Source organism: Eurosta solidaginis, chromosome 2 (genome assembly GCF_040869045.1).
Source record: "Eurosta solidaginis isolate ZX-2024a chromosome 2, ASM4086904v1, whole genome shotgun sequence".
Classification (NCBI taxonomy): domain Eukaryota; kingdom Metazoa; phylum Arthropoda; class Insecta; order Diptera; family Tephritidae; genus Eurosta; species Eurosta solidaginis.
In genome coordinates, this window is record NC_090320.1 from 16,050,498 (window position 1) to 16,070,092 (window position 19,595).

Genomic DNA, 19,595 nt, shown 5'->3' on the forward strand with positions numbered 1-19,595 from the left:
AATGAGCATTTTAAAAGAGAGTGGGCCTTGTTCTATAGGTGGACGCCGTTTCTTGCACCGTTTTGTTGCACCATATCATTATTGGAGTTGAATGTTGACATAATTTACTTATATAATGTAAATTTTTTGTTAAAACTTGAGTTAAAAAAAATGTTTTTTTTTTAAAGTGGGTGTGGTGGGTTGTTCTCCGATTTTGCTAATTTTTATTAAGCATACATATAGTAATAGGAGTAAGTTTCTGCCAAATTTCATCATGATATCTTCAACGACTGCCAAATTGCAGCTTGCAAAATTTTTAAATTACCTTCTTCTAAAAGTGGGCGGTGCCACGACTATTGTCCAAAATTTTACTAATTTTCTATTCTGCGTCATAAGTTCAACTCACCTTCCTAGTTTTATCGCTTTATCCGTCTTTGGTAATAAATTATCGCACTTTTTCGGTTTTTCGAAATTTTCGATATCGAAAAAGTGGGCGTGGTTATAGTCCGATATTGTTCATTTTAAATAGCGATCTGAGATGAGTGCTCAGGAATCTACATACCAAATTTCATCTACCAACCGTTATCCAATCAAAGTTAATATACTCTGTGGGCTCTGCTCAACTGAGTATAATAAAACGATAAGAAGCCGATGATGACTCTGCGATATAACAAACCAATGCATCATCATTAATTAGCGCTATACCGCCTAAGCGGTTTTGGTAGTTTCGTGAGCAGTCAGGCCTGCTACCCCCTTTTCGCGAAAGCGGAGGCTAATTTGGAGGAATAGTCCTCCTCCACCTGCCTTTCCCAACTCATTGGAGGTCGCCAACTTCCTTTGCTTCCCCACTTCCAAACGTTTGAAATACTTTCTTGGCCGGAGCATCTGCGTAGATTGGCATAATATGACCTAGATAGCACAGCATTTGGGCTTTTATTCGCTTTGCTATCGTAATACTTGCGTAAAACTTATACAACCAATAATTATTCCTTCTTCAATACCCGCTGTCGGCGGAATGGACCATACATTTTCTGGAGAACTCCGTATTTATATCTGTCAACAGTGACGTGGCTGCCAAGGCGCGATTGCTCCGATCTTGCTTGAATGGCATGAAGTACATCCTTTTGTCCTCATTTACCGAATACCTTTTGCCTCATTTATCACAAAACCTCAGTCTTTATAGCCTCTTTATTTAATCCAGAGCCGACTGAACCTACAGTGCGTTTGTTTTGGCAAATAGTAGCAGTAATTTTTTACGCGCATATACATATGCATTTACATTTTATATGGAAGTGCTAAGTTCAAAACATTCTGTTTTCCGAGAGTCGTTAGGAAAATTTGACTGCGACAAAGATAGGATGAATCATCCTTTAACAAGCCCATGAAAGCTTCACACATACAAGTTAAGAACTGCATATGTGATTCGTGAAAAATTCGAAGTGATGAGACATCTGTTGGTCAGTTCTGATTTGGCATTCAATTTTTTTTTCCATATGTCAGTACTTTTATAGACGTTGATGCACCACGACCTTAATTTAGGGCTATTGTGTTTCCACATGTCAATAATTATTATAATTAAACATCCTTCTTCAAAGAACATATTCAAGAGTCTTACTTCTCCGGAATTTGCCATATTTTGGTTACATTGAAGTAGTAAAATCGAACAGAATATCAGGGAAGAAACTATAAAAACCAAATTTATTCCAGAACAGGCCTGATAAAATTAAACGCCTGAAATTCTGCTATACTTTTTCATCCACTCCATTTTCACACCGTTGCCCGTTCCTCCGATTTACAAGCACTGATATTTCATGTTATAAAAATGTCATTGCTTTCTAAATAATTACAAATTCATTTTTCACTTTCATCCTTTACGCCCTTTTATATGTCATTGCATACTTTTATGCGCATACGATAAATGGTTTGAAATATTAAAATGCTAGCAATGCCATGCGAATGCAGGAAATGAAACAATGAAATGACGCTGTTGCGGAAGCAGAAAACGCATGGATGCGTTGACAGTAAAGAATAGAATGATTTTAATTTTTTTGTAAAAAAAAATTACTGCTGCCTCGTGTTGAAATTTGCCATTGTATGCTATGAGCTTAGTCGATGCTCTTTTGACCTAGTAACAGTTCAGCTTTCGATTGTTAATATGTGACATTTCGCGATTCGATTTCAATGGGAATTAATTTTTGATAAACATTTTAAAATTCTGTGAAGTTATAGTTTATAGTTAGACAAGATTATGGGGGAAATGTAGAAATTGGCTAATGAAGAGCTACCACCTATTAAAATCGTCTTCGTATAAAGCAGTTGCCGATAGCTGCCCCCTCAAATCCAAATAGAATAAGCCCAATCAATCAAACGAATGAATGTGGTTAAAAGTTTATCCATTCAAACCTCTTTCTGGAAATATTTCTCATAATATATAGCGGGATATGATTACCCCTGGTGTGGACATTGGTCATCAACCAACTGCTCAAGTTGTTCGTTAAGGAGCCGGTCAAACTTAGATCGAACGCAGATGGCGTTGCAGTTGTCATAAGCATAGCATGGCTAGGAGGGTTGACCCTGCACGACAAACTTTGACAAAATATCCAAAAACAGTTCCAGAGAGTACATTGTCATGGAAGCTCTACGTGAAGAGTGAAGAAGGCCCCGACGGCACTTTATGCATGTAAAAGAATGCTGGAATGTACGTGGGATCTATCGCACTCTCTTTGTCTCATTGGGTATTTACAGCGATTGTAATGCGAAAAAACATAACATACCATTAAGAAGTGACACCAGGATCAGTGCCTAAGCGCAGACCATATAGCCATAGTAGTATAGCGTCATCATGTTTTTTTTAATTGGTGCTTAACAGTTTAAACGGTTATGGCCGTCCAACAAAGCGCGCCAGTCGCGTCTCCTCTCTGCCAACTGGCACCAATTGGTCACACCAAAGGAGTTTAAATCGTTTTCCACCTGGTCCTTCCAGCGGAAAGGGGGTTGTCCCCTTCCTCTGTTTCCATAGGCCTGCGCTCTTAAAGCTGCAATGCAGGTGTGGATGCTTGGCGAAAGGGTGCCCAAATGGCGTACGGGGCAATACACGTACACACAGATCGTTCCAAGAAAATGGGAAGAGTACGGTATACGGTACACTGTGCTCTAGCTGTATTCAAAAAATATGAGTTTTGAAATGTACATTATTCGATCATACAAACTATCACAGTTACTGAATCTACCGCCTGATCCGGAAATAAACAGATTCTTCAACCTGCGAGGTCGCTACAATGTTTTTCAAAAAATATAGCAGCCAAGCAACAATTAAGGCAATTCTTGGAAATAATCGGGATCGGCAGAAGCATTCATCTATATGATAGAAAATTAGGGAAGTGCAGGTTGGAGGATGAAACGATCGAGTACGTTTTTTACCCGTGCACTGCGCTTGTCAGGCTAAGACGCCGGCTATTAAGAGTGATACAGCTATTACATCTAGAAGCAGCAAGTGACATAGGTCTTAGAAAGCTTCTAGTATTTGCCAAGAGGGTCATTTCGTAATTAAGCAAACTTCCGCGCACGCGATCAGTCTATTTGAGGTCCTCACGGACCGGCTTGGTCAACCTTACCTTACCTAGCTCTGAAGGCACTGGTGGAAATTATCTGTCTTATTTTTCTAAAATACAAGTCCCGTTTAGTACTTCTGGAATTTCGGAGAAAAATTGTTTCAGGACATAAGTCACGAAGAGAGAACTGTTAATATTGGTCATCAGAGAAAGAATCATTTGAATTAGAGATCGAACTCAAATTCTCCAAACAGATATTATACCTTAAAGCTCCCGTGAACCATGCTGAGTACCAAAACTAGCAGCCGTCACTTTTGCAGGGTCATCACTTTTGTTGCAACATGCGTATCAATACGAAAGTGAATTGGCTGAATACGAAAGTTTATTCGAAAACGGGTAAGAAAACGAATATATACACGAATAAGAGAAATAATTCGAAATCAAAATGAGTATATTTTGAATGATTTTGAAGGAGAATTTGAATTGAAAATAAATCTATATCTGTAAAAATCGAGTTCTGTGTGCATGTGTGTTCCATATTGAATCGTATTTCCAACACAGAACTCATCACCAATTTTCAATTTCACGTGCGCCACTGGGTGGTGCGACAAATTTTGTATGTCAGCAAAAGTTACTCATACGCCAAGTACGTACTTAAGTACCGAACTTTTGTTTGGTCATAGCATTGATTTCACAAAATGCTAAAGCGATTGCATTAAGTGATTCAAAAGTTTTTTATTAAATTTAAGCATTCCATTGTAAAAATAGCTGTCTATATGAGATGATAGACAAAAATTGTGCAACCAAAACATTTTTTGAATTAGTTATGAGATTTTAAGTACGAATCGTGTGTGGCAAAATAAAATTTGAAAAATAAAGCAAAGAATTATAAATTAGAGGAATGAGGAATCAAAGAAATAAATAATAGTTTAAAAAACTAAAAAAGCACGCTTTTCTAGTAAACCTAACTAAAAAATAGAAAATAATTTTCAATTAAAAAGAGTTTATATAACAGTAGTAGAAGGTCAAACAATCGTTTATATTTAATTACCTCAAAATAAAATTATAATAAAATTTAAGTTATTAACAGAATAATTTAATTTAGAGTAAAAAGCGTGGGGTGCATTTGACTACATTTCATATCTTCCCTCTCAGATAGTTGCCAATAGAATGATTGTAACATTCAATATCAAGCACCCCACGCTTTTTACTGTGAATTAAATTATTCTGTTAATAACTTAAATTTTATTATAATTTTATTTTGAGGTGATTAACTATAAATGATTGTTTGACCTTCTACTACTGTTATATAAACTCTTTTTAATTGAAAATTATTTTCTATTTTTTAGTTCGGTTTACTAGAAAAGCGTGTTTTTTTAGTTTTTTAAACTATTATTTATTTCTTAGATTCCTCATTCCTCTAATTTATCATTCTTTGCTTTATTTTTCAAATTTTATTTTGCCACACACGATTCGTACTTAAAATCTCATAACTAATTCAAAAAATGTTTTGGTTGCACAATTTTTGTCTATCATCTCATATAGACAGCTATTTTTACAATGGAATGCTTAAATTTAATAAAAAACTTTTGAATCACTTAATGCAATCGCTTTAGCATTTTGTGAAATCAATGCTATGACCAAACAAAAGTTCGGCACTTAAGTACGTACATGGCGTATGAGTAACTTTTGCTGACATACAAAATTTGTCGCACCACCCAGTGGCGCACGTGAAATTGAAAATTGGTGATGAGTTCTGTGTTGGAAATACGATTCCATATGGAACACACCTTCTACTACTGTTATATACTCTTTTTAATTGAAAATTATTTTCTTTTTTTTAGTTCGGTTTGCTATAAAAGCGTGTTTTTTTAGTTTTTTTAAACTATTATTTATTTTTAATTTTTTAGTTCAAGTAATTTTAAAAGTTTTATTCGAGAGTGATCCTTGAAACACCAGAAGTCCATGGATGAATCCAACCCAACGGCACCGAAAAGGGCCAAGACGCAGGGAGGCTGGACACGGTCTTTCGCCGAAATTGCCAAGGGTCAGCAGATCATTGGCATTATAGCCGAGAGCAGCGAAGATGGCAGGATGCCCAAACAACAGTGAAAGTGGATCGAGGCCGCTCTCGCTACGGTGGCCGTTAAGGTTAAGAAAGACAACCCTGGTCCACTGCCATCTTACACCGATGCAGGGTGGTTCCAGGGTACGGTCAAGCTAATTGCCTGTGACGACGCCAGGTCGGTAAACCTCTATAGGACCGCCGTCACTCTGATAGGGGTGGTATATCCGGGCGCGCGCCTCAAGGTAGTGGAGGTGCGTCATAGCCCCTCATGACCAAGGGACCCCACCATCACATTATTGCATTTTCATAGAGCTTTTATACGTGTGCAGAGCTTCAATCAAACTTATGGCCATTCATAGTGGTAATAAGGCCAATTGACCCTATGGCCGTTGACCTTATGTCAACACACCATCACATTAATGCATTGTCATCGAGCTTTGATACCTGTGCAAAGTCTCAATCAAACTTATGGCCATTCAAAGTGGTAATAAGGCCAATTTGCCTTATGGCCGTTGACATTATGTCACCATACCATCACATTAATGCATTGTCATCGAGTCTTGATACGTGTGCAAAGTTTCAATCAAACTTATGGCTATTCAAAGTGGTAATAAGGCCAATTGACCTTATGGCTTTATGTCACCACACCATCACACTAATGCATTGTCATCGAGCCGTGATACGTGTGCAAAGTTTCAATCAAACTCATGGTCATTCAAAGTGGTAATAAGGCCAATTGGCCTTATGACCGTTGACCTTATGTCACCACACCATCACATTAATGCAAAGTTTCAAATTAATCAGACTTCTAGAAACCGGTGAAAATTAAGCTCAAAAATTCCGTTACATAGATACAGGCCACGCTAATAAAAGCGCGTTAAAAAGAAGAAGAGAGGTAGAGGGTGTAAAAACAGAAGAGGGAGAGATAAGGAAAATACAAAGGGTAATAATAAGAAAAATTGGGAGATACGTTTTGAAGAAGATCAACAAAATCTTATATATTGATTGCTTAACTTTGAGTAACGGGAAGGAATACTTTAAAATAAACCTTTTTATTTAGATTAGTATCTGCCCAACCCGAGCAACGCCGCGTACCTTGCTCCTTTTGAATATACATAAATAAGAAAACAAAAACTACGTGGCCAACAAAAAAAAACTAAATAAAACATAATAACCTTTCTTAATTCCAACTGCCGTATTGCGTTGAGGTATTTGTGCCTTTTACGTGTGCTGCTTTTAATTTTTATTTTTTGTTGTTGCTGTGCGCACACGCCGAATGCCAACAAAGCGCAAAACAACGGAAAAGAATTTGTCAAAGGCATACAAACAAAGACCGATGGCAAAGGAATGCACGACCAAAGTTTCATAGCTAAAAAAAACAAGGCGAACGGAAAAACATAGCGTAACGCACCTGAGCTTAAATAATACATAAACATTTACATGTGTTTGTGTGCGTGGACTGTGATGTATGTATGTTTATATGTTTTGTGTCATTTCAAATTGTATGTGCAGTGCTTCAATGGTTGAGTGCCTTTTTGTGTTTCTTTTTTCCTCGCAAGCGGCTTGTATTCGCTTACGTTTATGAGATTTCACATACGCACACACACAAATTTGTACATACACACACGCTTATAAAACAAATAAACAAATTAAATGTAAAAATTGCCTTTTCATGTACTTTGTACTCAGTAATCTGTACTCACCTGGCATGTTGTGGACCCACATTGCCCATGTCATGTGCTGAACTGGCGGTGATTTGCGTATCAGCGATGGCACCAGATTCCATGCCGAGCGGTTGTTTACAGGTGCCTGTAAGTATGCAATGGAATGAAATGAAAGGTGAAAAAACAGTTGGTGGAATTCAGAGGGAATAGAGGTGGTTAACTTTTTCTCTTATATAAATGTTTATGTTTACTGGTTGAAAGCATTGTTTCTTTTGTTTTCTGTTGACTTCCGTATTTATTATTGTTGCATGCCGTATAAAATTTAAGCGGAAACGTATGTTTATATGTGCGCCTAAAAGTAGGTTTCTTTATTAGAATTAAATGTCATACGACAAGCTGCTTATTAGGAAGTGCCGAAAATTAGTTGATTTTAAAGTTTCCAACTAGTACTTAGAAAAGAAGCTGATGCTCTAAAATTACAACTAATGCTTGTTTACTACATATAAATGTTGATTATCTGTTTTGCTTGTATGAGGCGTATACAAAATCGAATGGGGTGTGCGTGTGGATGGCCTAGAAGGTTCAATGTGGTCATAGTTAATCATTCACCAGATGGTTGCGCTGGTAACTTAACAGGTTCCCTGTCCCAGGTATCATATATGATTCATGTTAGCAATTTTGTACCGTGTCCGCGTCGTTCGTGTATCATATATGAGCAACCTTATATATACCTCCTACTAAGGAAATTACTTAAACGTGGTGAATTATTTCTGTTTTTCGTATGGGACGTGGATGTATAGACTTTGTAAACTTAAATTTTACAAAAATTTGGTGATTTTCAAATACTTCCTAAAAATTTCTCAAAATTCTTCAATTTTTTTTTTGTTGTTTTCGTATATTTTTTTTCACTATAGTCTTTAAAAAGCTTATATCCTCAATATTTGTTCCAACGTAATTACGAATCTTGAAAAAATCGTTGGACGTGGAGCACTTCACGCATATTGTTACATGTGGCAGGGAACCTGTTAATAGTGCTTGTTACCGTAACGTACCGCATCTATATCTGGAAAAGGAAAATCAATATAGATATCACTGAGCAGACCCTTCGCGGAGTGTCTTCATCGCTACAATTCCAGTAACAGCGGATGCATTAATGGTACGTTAGCAACAACATTAACTCAACATTTCGCAGAGCCTTATATCTAGACTACAAATGGAAAATGGACAATAAGTTGTTAAGAGTTAAGCACACTTTGTTACGCCGGAACTATATATATTCGGCATAAGTTTCTCGAAACTCCCCCCTCATTTATCTGGCATAGCTTTCTCGGAATCTGCAGGTAGCAAGAGGATTGAGTCTTTTACTTGTTAACCTCGCTCTGTGCAGTGAGGAGAGTACATTTGCCTCGATACTTCTGTTGGTGTTATTCGAAGATTTTAAGAAGAATCCTGTGGCAGTTCTGAGCGCGTAGTTTTGGCAGGCCTGCATGTTTCCGTAATTGCTGTTATATATGTGGAAAGCGCCTATTGGCGACATGTAATACAAGATAAGCCGACCTATTGATCAAGAACTTCGGCTTTCTGATTCAGGTAGTCTAGTCGCAATGCCACCCTGGCCATTATTGTTTGGTAGTATGTTAAATTGATCCTCTACTGAACATAATTTTTTATATAAATATACATACCCGTAAATTTAAATTTATCTTCGCGCGCTTCAGCAGTTAACCTTTTTTTAAATGACTTTTTTTGTACTTAAAAAAATATTTACATATTGAAGTGCTAACTATTAGTTATTCAGTCAAATAAATATTCATTGCAATTTAGCTATTGTAAATGGATTAAGTGAGGTTTTTGTTCAAATTTGGTTTAGTTGACTGTTGACTTAATAAATGGATTTGACTGTAATACTGTAATATATAAACAGACGTATAAGTGAAAAAAAAATGTTTAAAATTTACAAATGTTTTAATAAACTACGAATTTTATTTTGCAAGAATTTTTCAAAATATACCACTAAAAAATTCCAAAGTTCCAGTACAAAATATGGGCCCTTTTCCACACCTTTCTCGAAAATAAATTTAAGTTCTAAATAAAATATGATAAAATGCACTAGTCTTGATAAGAATTCCCATATATTTAGCAGCCAAGGCTTTGACGACCGAAGTTTCTTACAGGAGTGGTTCCAGCTCATAGGAAGGTTATACATGGTTACATCAACTCCCGAGATGATGAGACGAATACCTCATTGGTGCTATTTTTCGAATCAATTAGATAAATATTCGGCTAAAGACTATCCACATCTATAATACTCCCAAACTATTTATGGAAAAGAAGAAGATAGCTGCCAAAACTTGCTAAAAGCCCCCAGCAGTATCAAATACTTCTTACTTCTCTCCTCCACTAGATGTTAAAAGGAATGTATATATAACATATTGTTACGAATATTAGGAACACTAAGGGGTACTGCCATCTCTAAGCCGATGCTAAGCAGTGACTGAATGCACATCAATAATTCAATCATTATGTCTACACATATGTACGTACAAGCAGCGGAGAAACAACGCACAAACACATGCAGATATCTTATCTGAGATATGCAATTATAATTGTGTAAGTGTCGCTCACAAACACACGCGCATATGAGAGCTATAAACGTACATCTGTAGTTATAATTATAGCAGATAACCAACTAGTAGATTCTAGAACAGAAGCGCCTAGAAGATGCAACGAGGAAATCAAAGAGTATAAAAGGCAGAAATGGTAGAGGCGCTACAATCAGTTTGATTTAAGACGCTATCTGGCGAGCAATAGTAGTGTTATTGTGAAGAACTTTAATAAAGGCAATTTTGCATTATTGAATAGTGGAGTTATTTATTCAACAGTTTAGTGATTCGAACTTAGCAGAAGGTTGCAAATATGAGGATTTGCAGTAAATTCGTTACAATATATTTTATAAGCCGGAACAAATGCCAGACAGCGAAATGATCAGCTTCGTCAAAGCTTTGCGAATTTGGAGCTAAAACCGAAAATAAAAACGAAGCAAATTAGCAAACACTAATCCGGCCACCGAGGTGTGATGGTAGCGTGCTCCGCCTACCACACCGTATGACCTGGGTTCACACCCCGGGCAAAGCAATATCAAAATTTTAGAAATAAGGTTTTTCAATTAAAAGGAAATTTTCTAAGCCGGGTCGCCCCTCGGCAGTGTTTGGCAAGCGCTCCGGGTGTATATCTGCCATGAAAAGCTCTCAGTGAAAACTAACCTGCCTTGCAAATGCCGTTCGGAGTCGGCATAAAACATGTAGGTCCCGTCGGGCCAATTTGTAGGGAAAATCAAGAGCAGCACGATGCAAATTGGAAGAGAAGCTCGCCTTAGATCTCTTCGGAGGTTATCGCGCCTTACATTTATTTATTTTAATCCGGAATGGAATCGAACCTTTAAAACATTACCAATTGAAACCAGAACGAAAAGAAAACCTTTTGAGAAATTTAAACAAAATCCGAAACAAATATGATGAACTTTGTAACACCGAAACTCTAAATGATAGCAAGAGCAAGAAAACTTTGCTCAATTTGATACAGAACAAATAAGAGAACAGAACAAACTCGAAAACAAAGCACGGTTCGGTACCGAATCTGTAACTGGCACTTTCAAAAAGAACTGAAATATTTTAGAAATCCATGGGAAACCCGGGCCCATACCAGCTTTCGTCGCGGAAGCGAGAGGAGTTCGTAACTTAACCCATCTAAAAGACCGAAACCATTTTAGAAATCCGCAAACGGAACAAACCTAAAACTAAAGGACTTTTCGAAACCGAATCCATAGCCAAAACCTCTAAAAGTTCGAAATTATTTAAGAAATCTCAAAACGGAACAAACTCGAAAACAAAGCACTTTTCGATACCGAATGCAAGACGAATTCATAACTAAAACTCTCTAAAAGATCAAACTTTGTTGAGAAATCTAAAAACGGAACAAACAGAATCCAGAGCACTTTCCGATACCGAAAGTAAAACGAATCCGATACCGCAAGAAAAATACAACGAATTTGTAGTCCGAACTAAACGTAAGCTGGAATTAAAGAACAATTTGAAAAAAAGAGCTTTTGAAATCAGACTGAAACCAGGACAATAATGAAAGAGAAATAAAATCTAGTATAACTTAACTCAAGCAACCGAAATCATAACGAAATTTTTTCTACAAAACTGAAAACACTTTCTAAAAACAAAATAGGAATGAAACTGCAACATAACCGGAGCCACAACCAAAACACTTCGCAAAATAAAAACCAGAACCACATCGAAACAGGAAATTTTTATTTTGCAACAGCGAAGCCGGATTGCCAGAATTGCGAAAAAAAAAACAATTACACAACTGGAAAGGTGCCATAAATGTAGAAATCGAAAGACTTTACGAAACCAAAATGACGAATATTTAACGAGAGCTCCAAATTGAAATGATGACTTAAGTTTATAATTTACAAATCCAAAGCCGGAGCTAAGCCGAAATAAAACAACAAGCGAAGAAGATATCTACAAAATGGCAATCGGAATGACTCCGAAATCTGGGCAAGAACCGAAACACTTTGGAAAATAGAAAGCAGAATGGAAATTAGCATTTCTGTTTTGTTTTATCGAGACTAAAACCTTACAAAACTTCGTAGCAAAACCAAAGCCGAAACCATACCAGAAATGTGGAAATGCGAACAAAAAAACAATTACCAAACTGGAGAAGGGCCAGAAATGTAGAAATCTAAAGACTTTGCAAAACCGAAATGACAAATATGTGACGAAAAGCCCAAACTGGAATGATAACCAAAGTTTATAACTTTACGAATCCGAAACCGGAATGGGACCGAAATGGAACCACTTGCAAAATTAAAATCGGAACAGTTCCAAAACTGGATAAACTGCAAAACTTTGCTGAGGCGAAACGGAAAAACCGAACAACTTTGTAAAACTTAAACTGAAAGACTTCGAAACTAGGAAAAACAATTCCAATTTGTAAAACCGAAACTATAAGAATACCTATACCCAGCGGGTTAGGGGATCAGAATATACCCGCGGTAGGTATGCCTGTCGTAAGAGGCGACTAAAATACCAGATTCAAGGGGCTGTGTAGCGCAACCTTTCAGGTTGCCAGCGCAATATATAGCTCCTCCAAACCCAATTGTCAACCTCACCTATCCGCGGCGAATCCTGTTTCACTAACAGACGAGGCTCTGGCGACCCCAAGCTCCTCATGGAACTTGGTGGTAGGGAGGGAGGGAATGGCCTGAAGGTTTAATGTGGCCACATAAATCGTTCCCGAGATGGTCGGGCTAGCACCTTAATGGTGCTATGGCACCGGAGCGTACCGGATTTGTATCCGGCAAAGGACCATCACATCGATAACACTCCCCAAAGCCTTCGGGGAGCAACCTTATCGCTACAACAACAACAACAACAAAAGAATACCTTTACTGAAATAATTTATAGAACACAGAATAAAAGCAAGACTTTCTACTAAACTGAAATCAAAATGGCATTTGAAACAAAAAGAAAACGAGAATGGAACGGAAACGGAACCGTAGTCAAAGGCGGATAGAAAAGTGAAAAACTTTGCCAAATAGGAACAGAACAATGCCAAAAACCGAACGCAGAACAAACGCTTTGCAAAATCGTAACTGAATACGACACACAAAACTGAGTTGGGAATCAAACCGAAACGAAACGGGAATATTATTGGAAAAAATTAACATGCAGTAAAAATTATTCAAAAAAGCAGCCATAACATATATGAAATATTTGTAAAAAACTTAGTAATCCTATTGAGCTTTAATGCCGACAATGGGCGCACTCAGCAATGAACTAAATTCGAGAATATTTTTTTATATTTTATTTTTATTATTTTATCAAAAACTGTATTTTCTGGTTACAGATTTCCAGGAAAGCACATGAGCTTTCTAACTTATTTTCATTTCAATTTTAAAAATAATATTTTTTTTATTTTTCACTGCAAGTTTTTTTCCAATATTTATTTAGCTGCATCATTTCTACTTCAATGACTATTTATTTCTGTTTATCAAAAGAATTTTTTAATACAATTTATATCTTTTGTAACAGCTGCATCTACATATACTTATCTATGTATGAGCAGCAGCGTGCAAATAAATAGCAGTGGCACTGTTAATAAAAATTCGTGAGTTGAATTATTATTTTTATATTTCTCGTATTTTATGAAAAAACTTCTTCCATTTTTTGTTACTAAAACTATGCAAATTCAAAGGTTTAAAAAAAAAAAAAAAAATTAAAAACAAAATTTATGAAAATTTAGAACTTTTTTCCGATTTCCCTGAATTTTTTTGGGTATGCAGTTTTATTGCCCAATTATTGATAGTCTAACAAATACAAGTAAAAAGTCTCTTGAAATTCACATTGATTTTAGGGAATTTTTTTTTTTTCGAATCTGAAACACCCGATTTTTTTTCCATATAAAAAAAAAATTTGGAAAATTTAGGACACCCTGCGGTAAAAAAAAATTGTCAAAAATCATTTCGAATTTTGCGAGACCTTAATCTGTCAATTTGTTAGAATAAAATTGATTGAGGGACAAAATTGCATACCCAAAGAAATTCAAGCAATTCCAAATAAAAAACCAAAAATTTTCATACAATTTTTTAGATTTTTCGAAGGGTTTTTGAGACTGGGTAAACGGACAAAGCGCCTGCTGTTTCGACTATACCTGCCAAAATCTCCTCTAAGCTTTTTCTCCCGTGAGTGGAATTTGAACCCGCACTCCTGTTATGATCGCACTGTTTACAAACGTATCAGGCCATCACCACGTCTTGCCGTTATACAACTTTTTCCCAATTGCCTTCTTCATTTACATATTTATACTTTCATATAGAACACAATTTTTCTATATTTGCTTATACATATTGTGACGAATATTAGCAACGTTAAGGGATACTATCATCTCTAAGCCAATACTATGCAGTGAATTGTATACACATCAACAAGCCAATCATTATGTCTATACATATGCCCATACAAGCAGCGGAGAGCAACGCACATACACATGCATATATCTGAGATACTCCCAAAAGTAGACAATAATTTGTACAAGTATCACTCACATATACACGCGCATATGAGAAGCTATAAAAGTAGTTATAGCTGGTAATTTTATAGCTGGTCACTAACTAGTAAATTCTAGAAATAGAACCATCTAGAAATATGCCAACGAGGAAACCAAACACTATAAAAGCAGCAACAGTCGAGGCACGACCAATCAGTTTTCATTTAAGCAAGCTATCAGTTGCGAAGTATAAGCGTTATTTTCAAGTAGTCTAACAAAGACCATTTTTTGCATTATTCAATATTGGAGGTATTTATTCAACAGTTTAGTACTTCGAACGTTAGCAGAAGATTTGAAATAAACGGAATTTCAGTAAATTTGTTACAATATGAAAGAAATGACATTAGCGGCGGTTCGTTTAGAACAGACTTTTTTGATTGTTTTTGAGATTTATTTGCACAGTTTCAGATAAAAATTCATTGAAGTTTCTTCTTAAAATATCGATAACAAAAATTTTATAGACAAAATTTGCTAAAAATTGGAACTGCTATTTTTCTGTTCGCCGCTGTATGTACATACATATGTGCTTGTGTTCTATTTTCCTATTTCATTATTATTTTATTTTCATCCTTTTACCATTATTACATTTCAATGCATTTTCATTGCTGAAAGCAATTTGATGAATTGCACTTGTGATTGTGTAGCGAGAAAAAATATCCACTCATATTTATTAGTGTTTATATAAAAAACTAACAATTTAGTCAATAATAAAGTTCAATTCGTTTAACTCGAATTCAGCGCTTTTTTATACTACATAGAAAAATCCCTGCAAGTATCTATGTTTTTTTTGCGTAAGCTTACACCAAAAAATTTCACTCTTGAATAGTTCAATACTCAATATGAAGGCCTTGAATTAAGCGCTAAAAAATTGCAAATTCATTGAAACAAAAATTCTGTAATTGATAGCAATTGAAGTTTTCGGATTAGATAACTAACAATATGAAATCTTTGTATGAGGATTATTAAAAAAATATTTTAGTAAGCATATTTTTTTCAAATGAAGCAGAGCGGAAAATTTAATATACATGGATGCGCATAAAGTTACAACTAGAAAAATTTATTCAGTTTTAAGTCACAAAAGTTACAAAGTGTGTGATAATATACGTAAGTTTGTATACAGTGATGGTCACATTTATAGTCCACTCTTATTTTTTTTAAATATTCGCAATTCCTTTTATAATATCTGTAAGTATAAGTCATAACTACCAATTCCCTGTGAAGCGAATTCATAACCACGACCGTAGCAAAAACTATATCCGTAACCGTAACTACATGCCGTAACCGTAACCACATGCGTAAACATATCCGTAACCATAAATGTAGCCATAAAAGTAACCGTTGCCGTATGCGTGAACATATTCATAACTATAATTGTAGCCATAACTTTAATCGTAGCCGTAACCGTTACCATTTACGTTACTATAATTGTGGTCTTAACCGTAGCACTAACTGTAACCATTTACGTAACATTAACTTTTTACGGTACTATAATCGCGGACATAATCAGGAAATGTAACCATTTCCGTAACAGTGGCTGTAATATTTAACATTTCCGTAACCGTAGCAGTAACTGTAACAGTTGCCGCATTCGTAATCATAGTAGTAGCCATGATCTTAACCGTAGCCATAATCATATCTTTAATCGTGCCTGTAATCATAACCGCAAGGCCGTTACGGTGACCATCAGCATATCAGTAATCTTAAATACAACCTTAACCATGAATGTAACCGCAACTTCAGTCGTAGCCATAACCATAAAAATATTCGCACTCATAACAGTTAGCAAAGCAGTTCGCATAATCGTCAACAAAATTTTTTTGCATTTGTAACCATTATCGCTTATGTAACGGTAAGTAGAAGCGCCACCGACATCTTAACATAACAGCAATGATAACCGTAGCTAACTATAACCATAACAGTAGAGCGCAGGCATAATATACCGTAGCAGCCGTACCCCCAGCGGGTTAGGGGATTAGAATATATCCGCAGCAGTTATGCCTGTCGGGATAGGCGACTAAAATACCCAAATGATTCAAGGGTTGTGCAACTCTTTCAACGGGTTACCAGCACAGTTTATAGCTTCTCGAAAGTTCTTCTGACGTAGATAAAGAGTAAGGCCACTGAGGAAGAAACTTCTTCTATGATAAAACAGTAAATATATATTTACCCTACAAAACATCAAAATCGTGTTTTACGACTTCAAAGTCATGATTGGCAAGAGAAGTGTCCTTGTTCTTATAGACGAAAAATACCGCCTATGGGATGTCTTATCCTTCACAATGGGATGACTGATTGACTTCGAATGCACCTTAATGGTGTCATAAAAAGATGTTCCAAGCTACAGGTCGGATATCGTTTTAGAGTTGTGGAAGTGTGTTCGCTTTGGAATCACGATATCGACAAGGACTCCATTTTGTGGCAGCTAAGACACATATACGATTCCTTGCACAGAAGCTGGGAAAGTTTACCGTAACGATGTAAACTACTAGGCCATATTTCTCGCTCGGAAAAAGAAATTGTGCAAAGACCAAAGTTACTACGGAAGAAAAGGATGCTGTTTTCAGGTCCACCTATAGTATGAGCGAACTCCCACCACAAAGAAGACACATCTGGTCCCCGTTAGTACTAACATTCGACTCTTGTTATTACCAAAAAGCAATTACTGGTGTGCTTTGATAAATCAAAAAAATCGCTCAGACGACAGAGCACCAAGTTCGACTAGGTTGAACTGGTTGCCGTGAAGGCACTTCAGAAGTGCCGTTATGATACCACAAAGAGACATTATTACCCCTCCTTTTCGTCGCATTTCAATCATTGAGTGGTATTAGTTTTTACGAGTGCGACTCGCTAAGTTCATGTCTACATAGCGACGCACTTAAGCCATAACGGACTAAAAAAGGAGTCACACAATATTTCTTTTCGCAACTTATTAGCGCCTAATTCGCAGCAAAATACCACCTAAGTCGCATTTCAATTCGAGAAGTGTAAGTCAGTTTTTACGAAAGTGCTTCGGTAACTTCATGTGAACTTAGCGACGCACCAAAAAGAGCACCTAAAAGAACACGGCAAATTTCTTCTGTTCGCAACTAATTAGCAAATAATTTGTGGCAAAATAACGATATTTTAATTTTTGAATCCGCTGAAGGTGCTTTACTAACTTCAAGTTCATAGAAAACTGGCGCTTTGTTAGACTACGTAGACAACTCCTTCCGTTGGCTTAGGTTCTTAGTAAAATAGAAAGAAACAATTTCTGCATAATTTATTTTCATCTATTAAAACCCTTTATTATAATCGTTAAAAAAATATGCGAAACTAAACAAAGCAAGTTTTTCACTCTTACATTGAGGCCACACAGCATAATGAGTAGAAGTCCGTTGCTAAGCATTCCATCCTCAAACTGGCTGACTGATTAAGTGAACGTCAAAGCATTGATTGACTAGAGTGATTGGATCTTACTGATGAATGTAAACAAATAAAGTGACTTGATTGGCTGCTGAAATCATCTACCAATGGTCCACAAGAAACCAACATCAAACATCCATTCATACTACTTATATAACTTCCTAACTACATAAACATTATCGCCCGATTCACACACAAACTAACTGACTTACGCACAATTACTGAAATAACCGAATGATTGACTGCTTAAATTTATTGACCACTCACTAACTGTGATCAAGTGAAGTAGGTGAAACGGCTGAAACTGTGGTTTGTATTAGACGAGTTTTGTTGGTTTCGCTTGCGTTTTATTTGTTTTGCGTTACGTTTGCGAGAAATTCGCTGGATCCCAAAAATAATCAATGCATAGGAGATAAACTCGCTGCAGCTTTCCATCTTCTGCGCTTTTCGCTTACGAGCTCATCAAAAGCCTCTTCAAACAATTTTAAGTATCGAACTGCATATATGTTGGTAAATATACATAAATAACAGCAATAGCAACAAAAACTATGTATCCCATTTTAGCCTATAACCATCAAAAGACCCACACACTCGCTTAGCCATACGGAATATTTAGGCTTTTTGCGCTCATGTTTATTAATGAAGAAGCTTCCACCAAAAGGATGCCAGGGGAGTCGCTTTGGGCTCTGCATAAACTAAGTTTGAGCCTGATGTAGGTGAGTTTGCAGCTCGTAAACTCTTTATATGCAATGGTTAAAGACATTTCATAGTCTGGCTCACTAAAGCTCAAGCCAATTTCGCTGAATTTCGAGCAAATAAAGTAAGTATAAGCGACATTTGTTGTAGTTATTGTTGTTGTTGTCACATTTTTTTATTTTTTTTTTTAGAGCATTTTACGTGATAAGTCCGAAGCGTGGGGCCTACCCCAGGATTGACATTCGGCTCTTAGTCACCTCCTACGACAGGCATACCTACCGAGGGTATATTCGAAGCATTATAACCGGCAGGGTCAAGACGAAGTCCTTTCTGTCTTTCAAGACAGAATCGGCAAGCTGCAGCCTTGGTTTAATTATCTAACTATACTTAGGTTATGGTAGATTGACGAAGCTTGCGCGTAAGTTTCTCAAACTTCAACACGGCGACATTTATGTCGACTTTAAATATTCGCAGTGAGTTCCGAGTGGGATACATTCGTCCAATCCTGGATCGGTCGAAAGTGGGTTAGCAATATCTCCATGTGAACGTAAGTAAGAGCGAAGGATCCAGTTGTGTTACCTCCTCAAGCTGTTCAAAACACATGCGCCTAGTCCTCCGATGTCCGGAAGAAAAAGTGATGATTTGACTTTTTTCACCTTCATCCTGATAACTTTCGTCGGAAGATTTTGTTGACATTGGCGCGATAGTACAGAAAGTCCAATGGTAGTGTCTGTAAGTACTCCCTCTGCAGATTTCATCAGTTTGAAGGGGAGTCTTATTTTTCTTATTTAAACATATCCATCATTGCCTTGAGACGTCGCAGCCGCATAGTCGTGTCTAACTCGGAATGGAGCTGACAGAACTTCTCTGACGAGTCCAGGGATTCAAGCAGTTGCGCAGCGCAATATTTTCAAGGTGTTGCGCACGCAATTGTTACTAATTCCAAACCAATTGTCAACTTCACCTACCCGTGGAAAATCCTTTTTCTTTAGCAGGCGAGACTCTTGTGATCCCCAAATTTCTCACGGAATTATGGGGCTGGATGAACTAGAAGGTTCAACTTGATTGGGCTAGTACTAGCTCGACCATCTCGGGAACGATTAATAGTGATATTTT

The 19,595-nt window shown here is 36.7% G+C and overlaps 1 protein-coding gene across 1 annotated transcript in view; it reads right to left on the reverse strand.

Moving 5' to 3' along the window:
* Nucleotides 1-19,595, reverse strand: part of LOC137239342 (discoidin domain-containing receptor 2-like) — a 500,380-nt gene that overhangs the window by 444,825 nt on the left and 35,960 nt on the right. Inside the window, exon 2 of the mRNA XM_067764529.1 lies at nt 7,302-7,407. Coding sequence (XP_067620630.1) covers nt 7,302-7,407 — 106 coding nt within the window. The remainder of the gene's footprint in view (nt 1-7,301; nt 7,408-19,595) is intronic.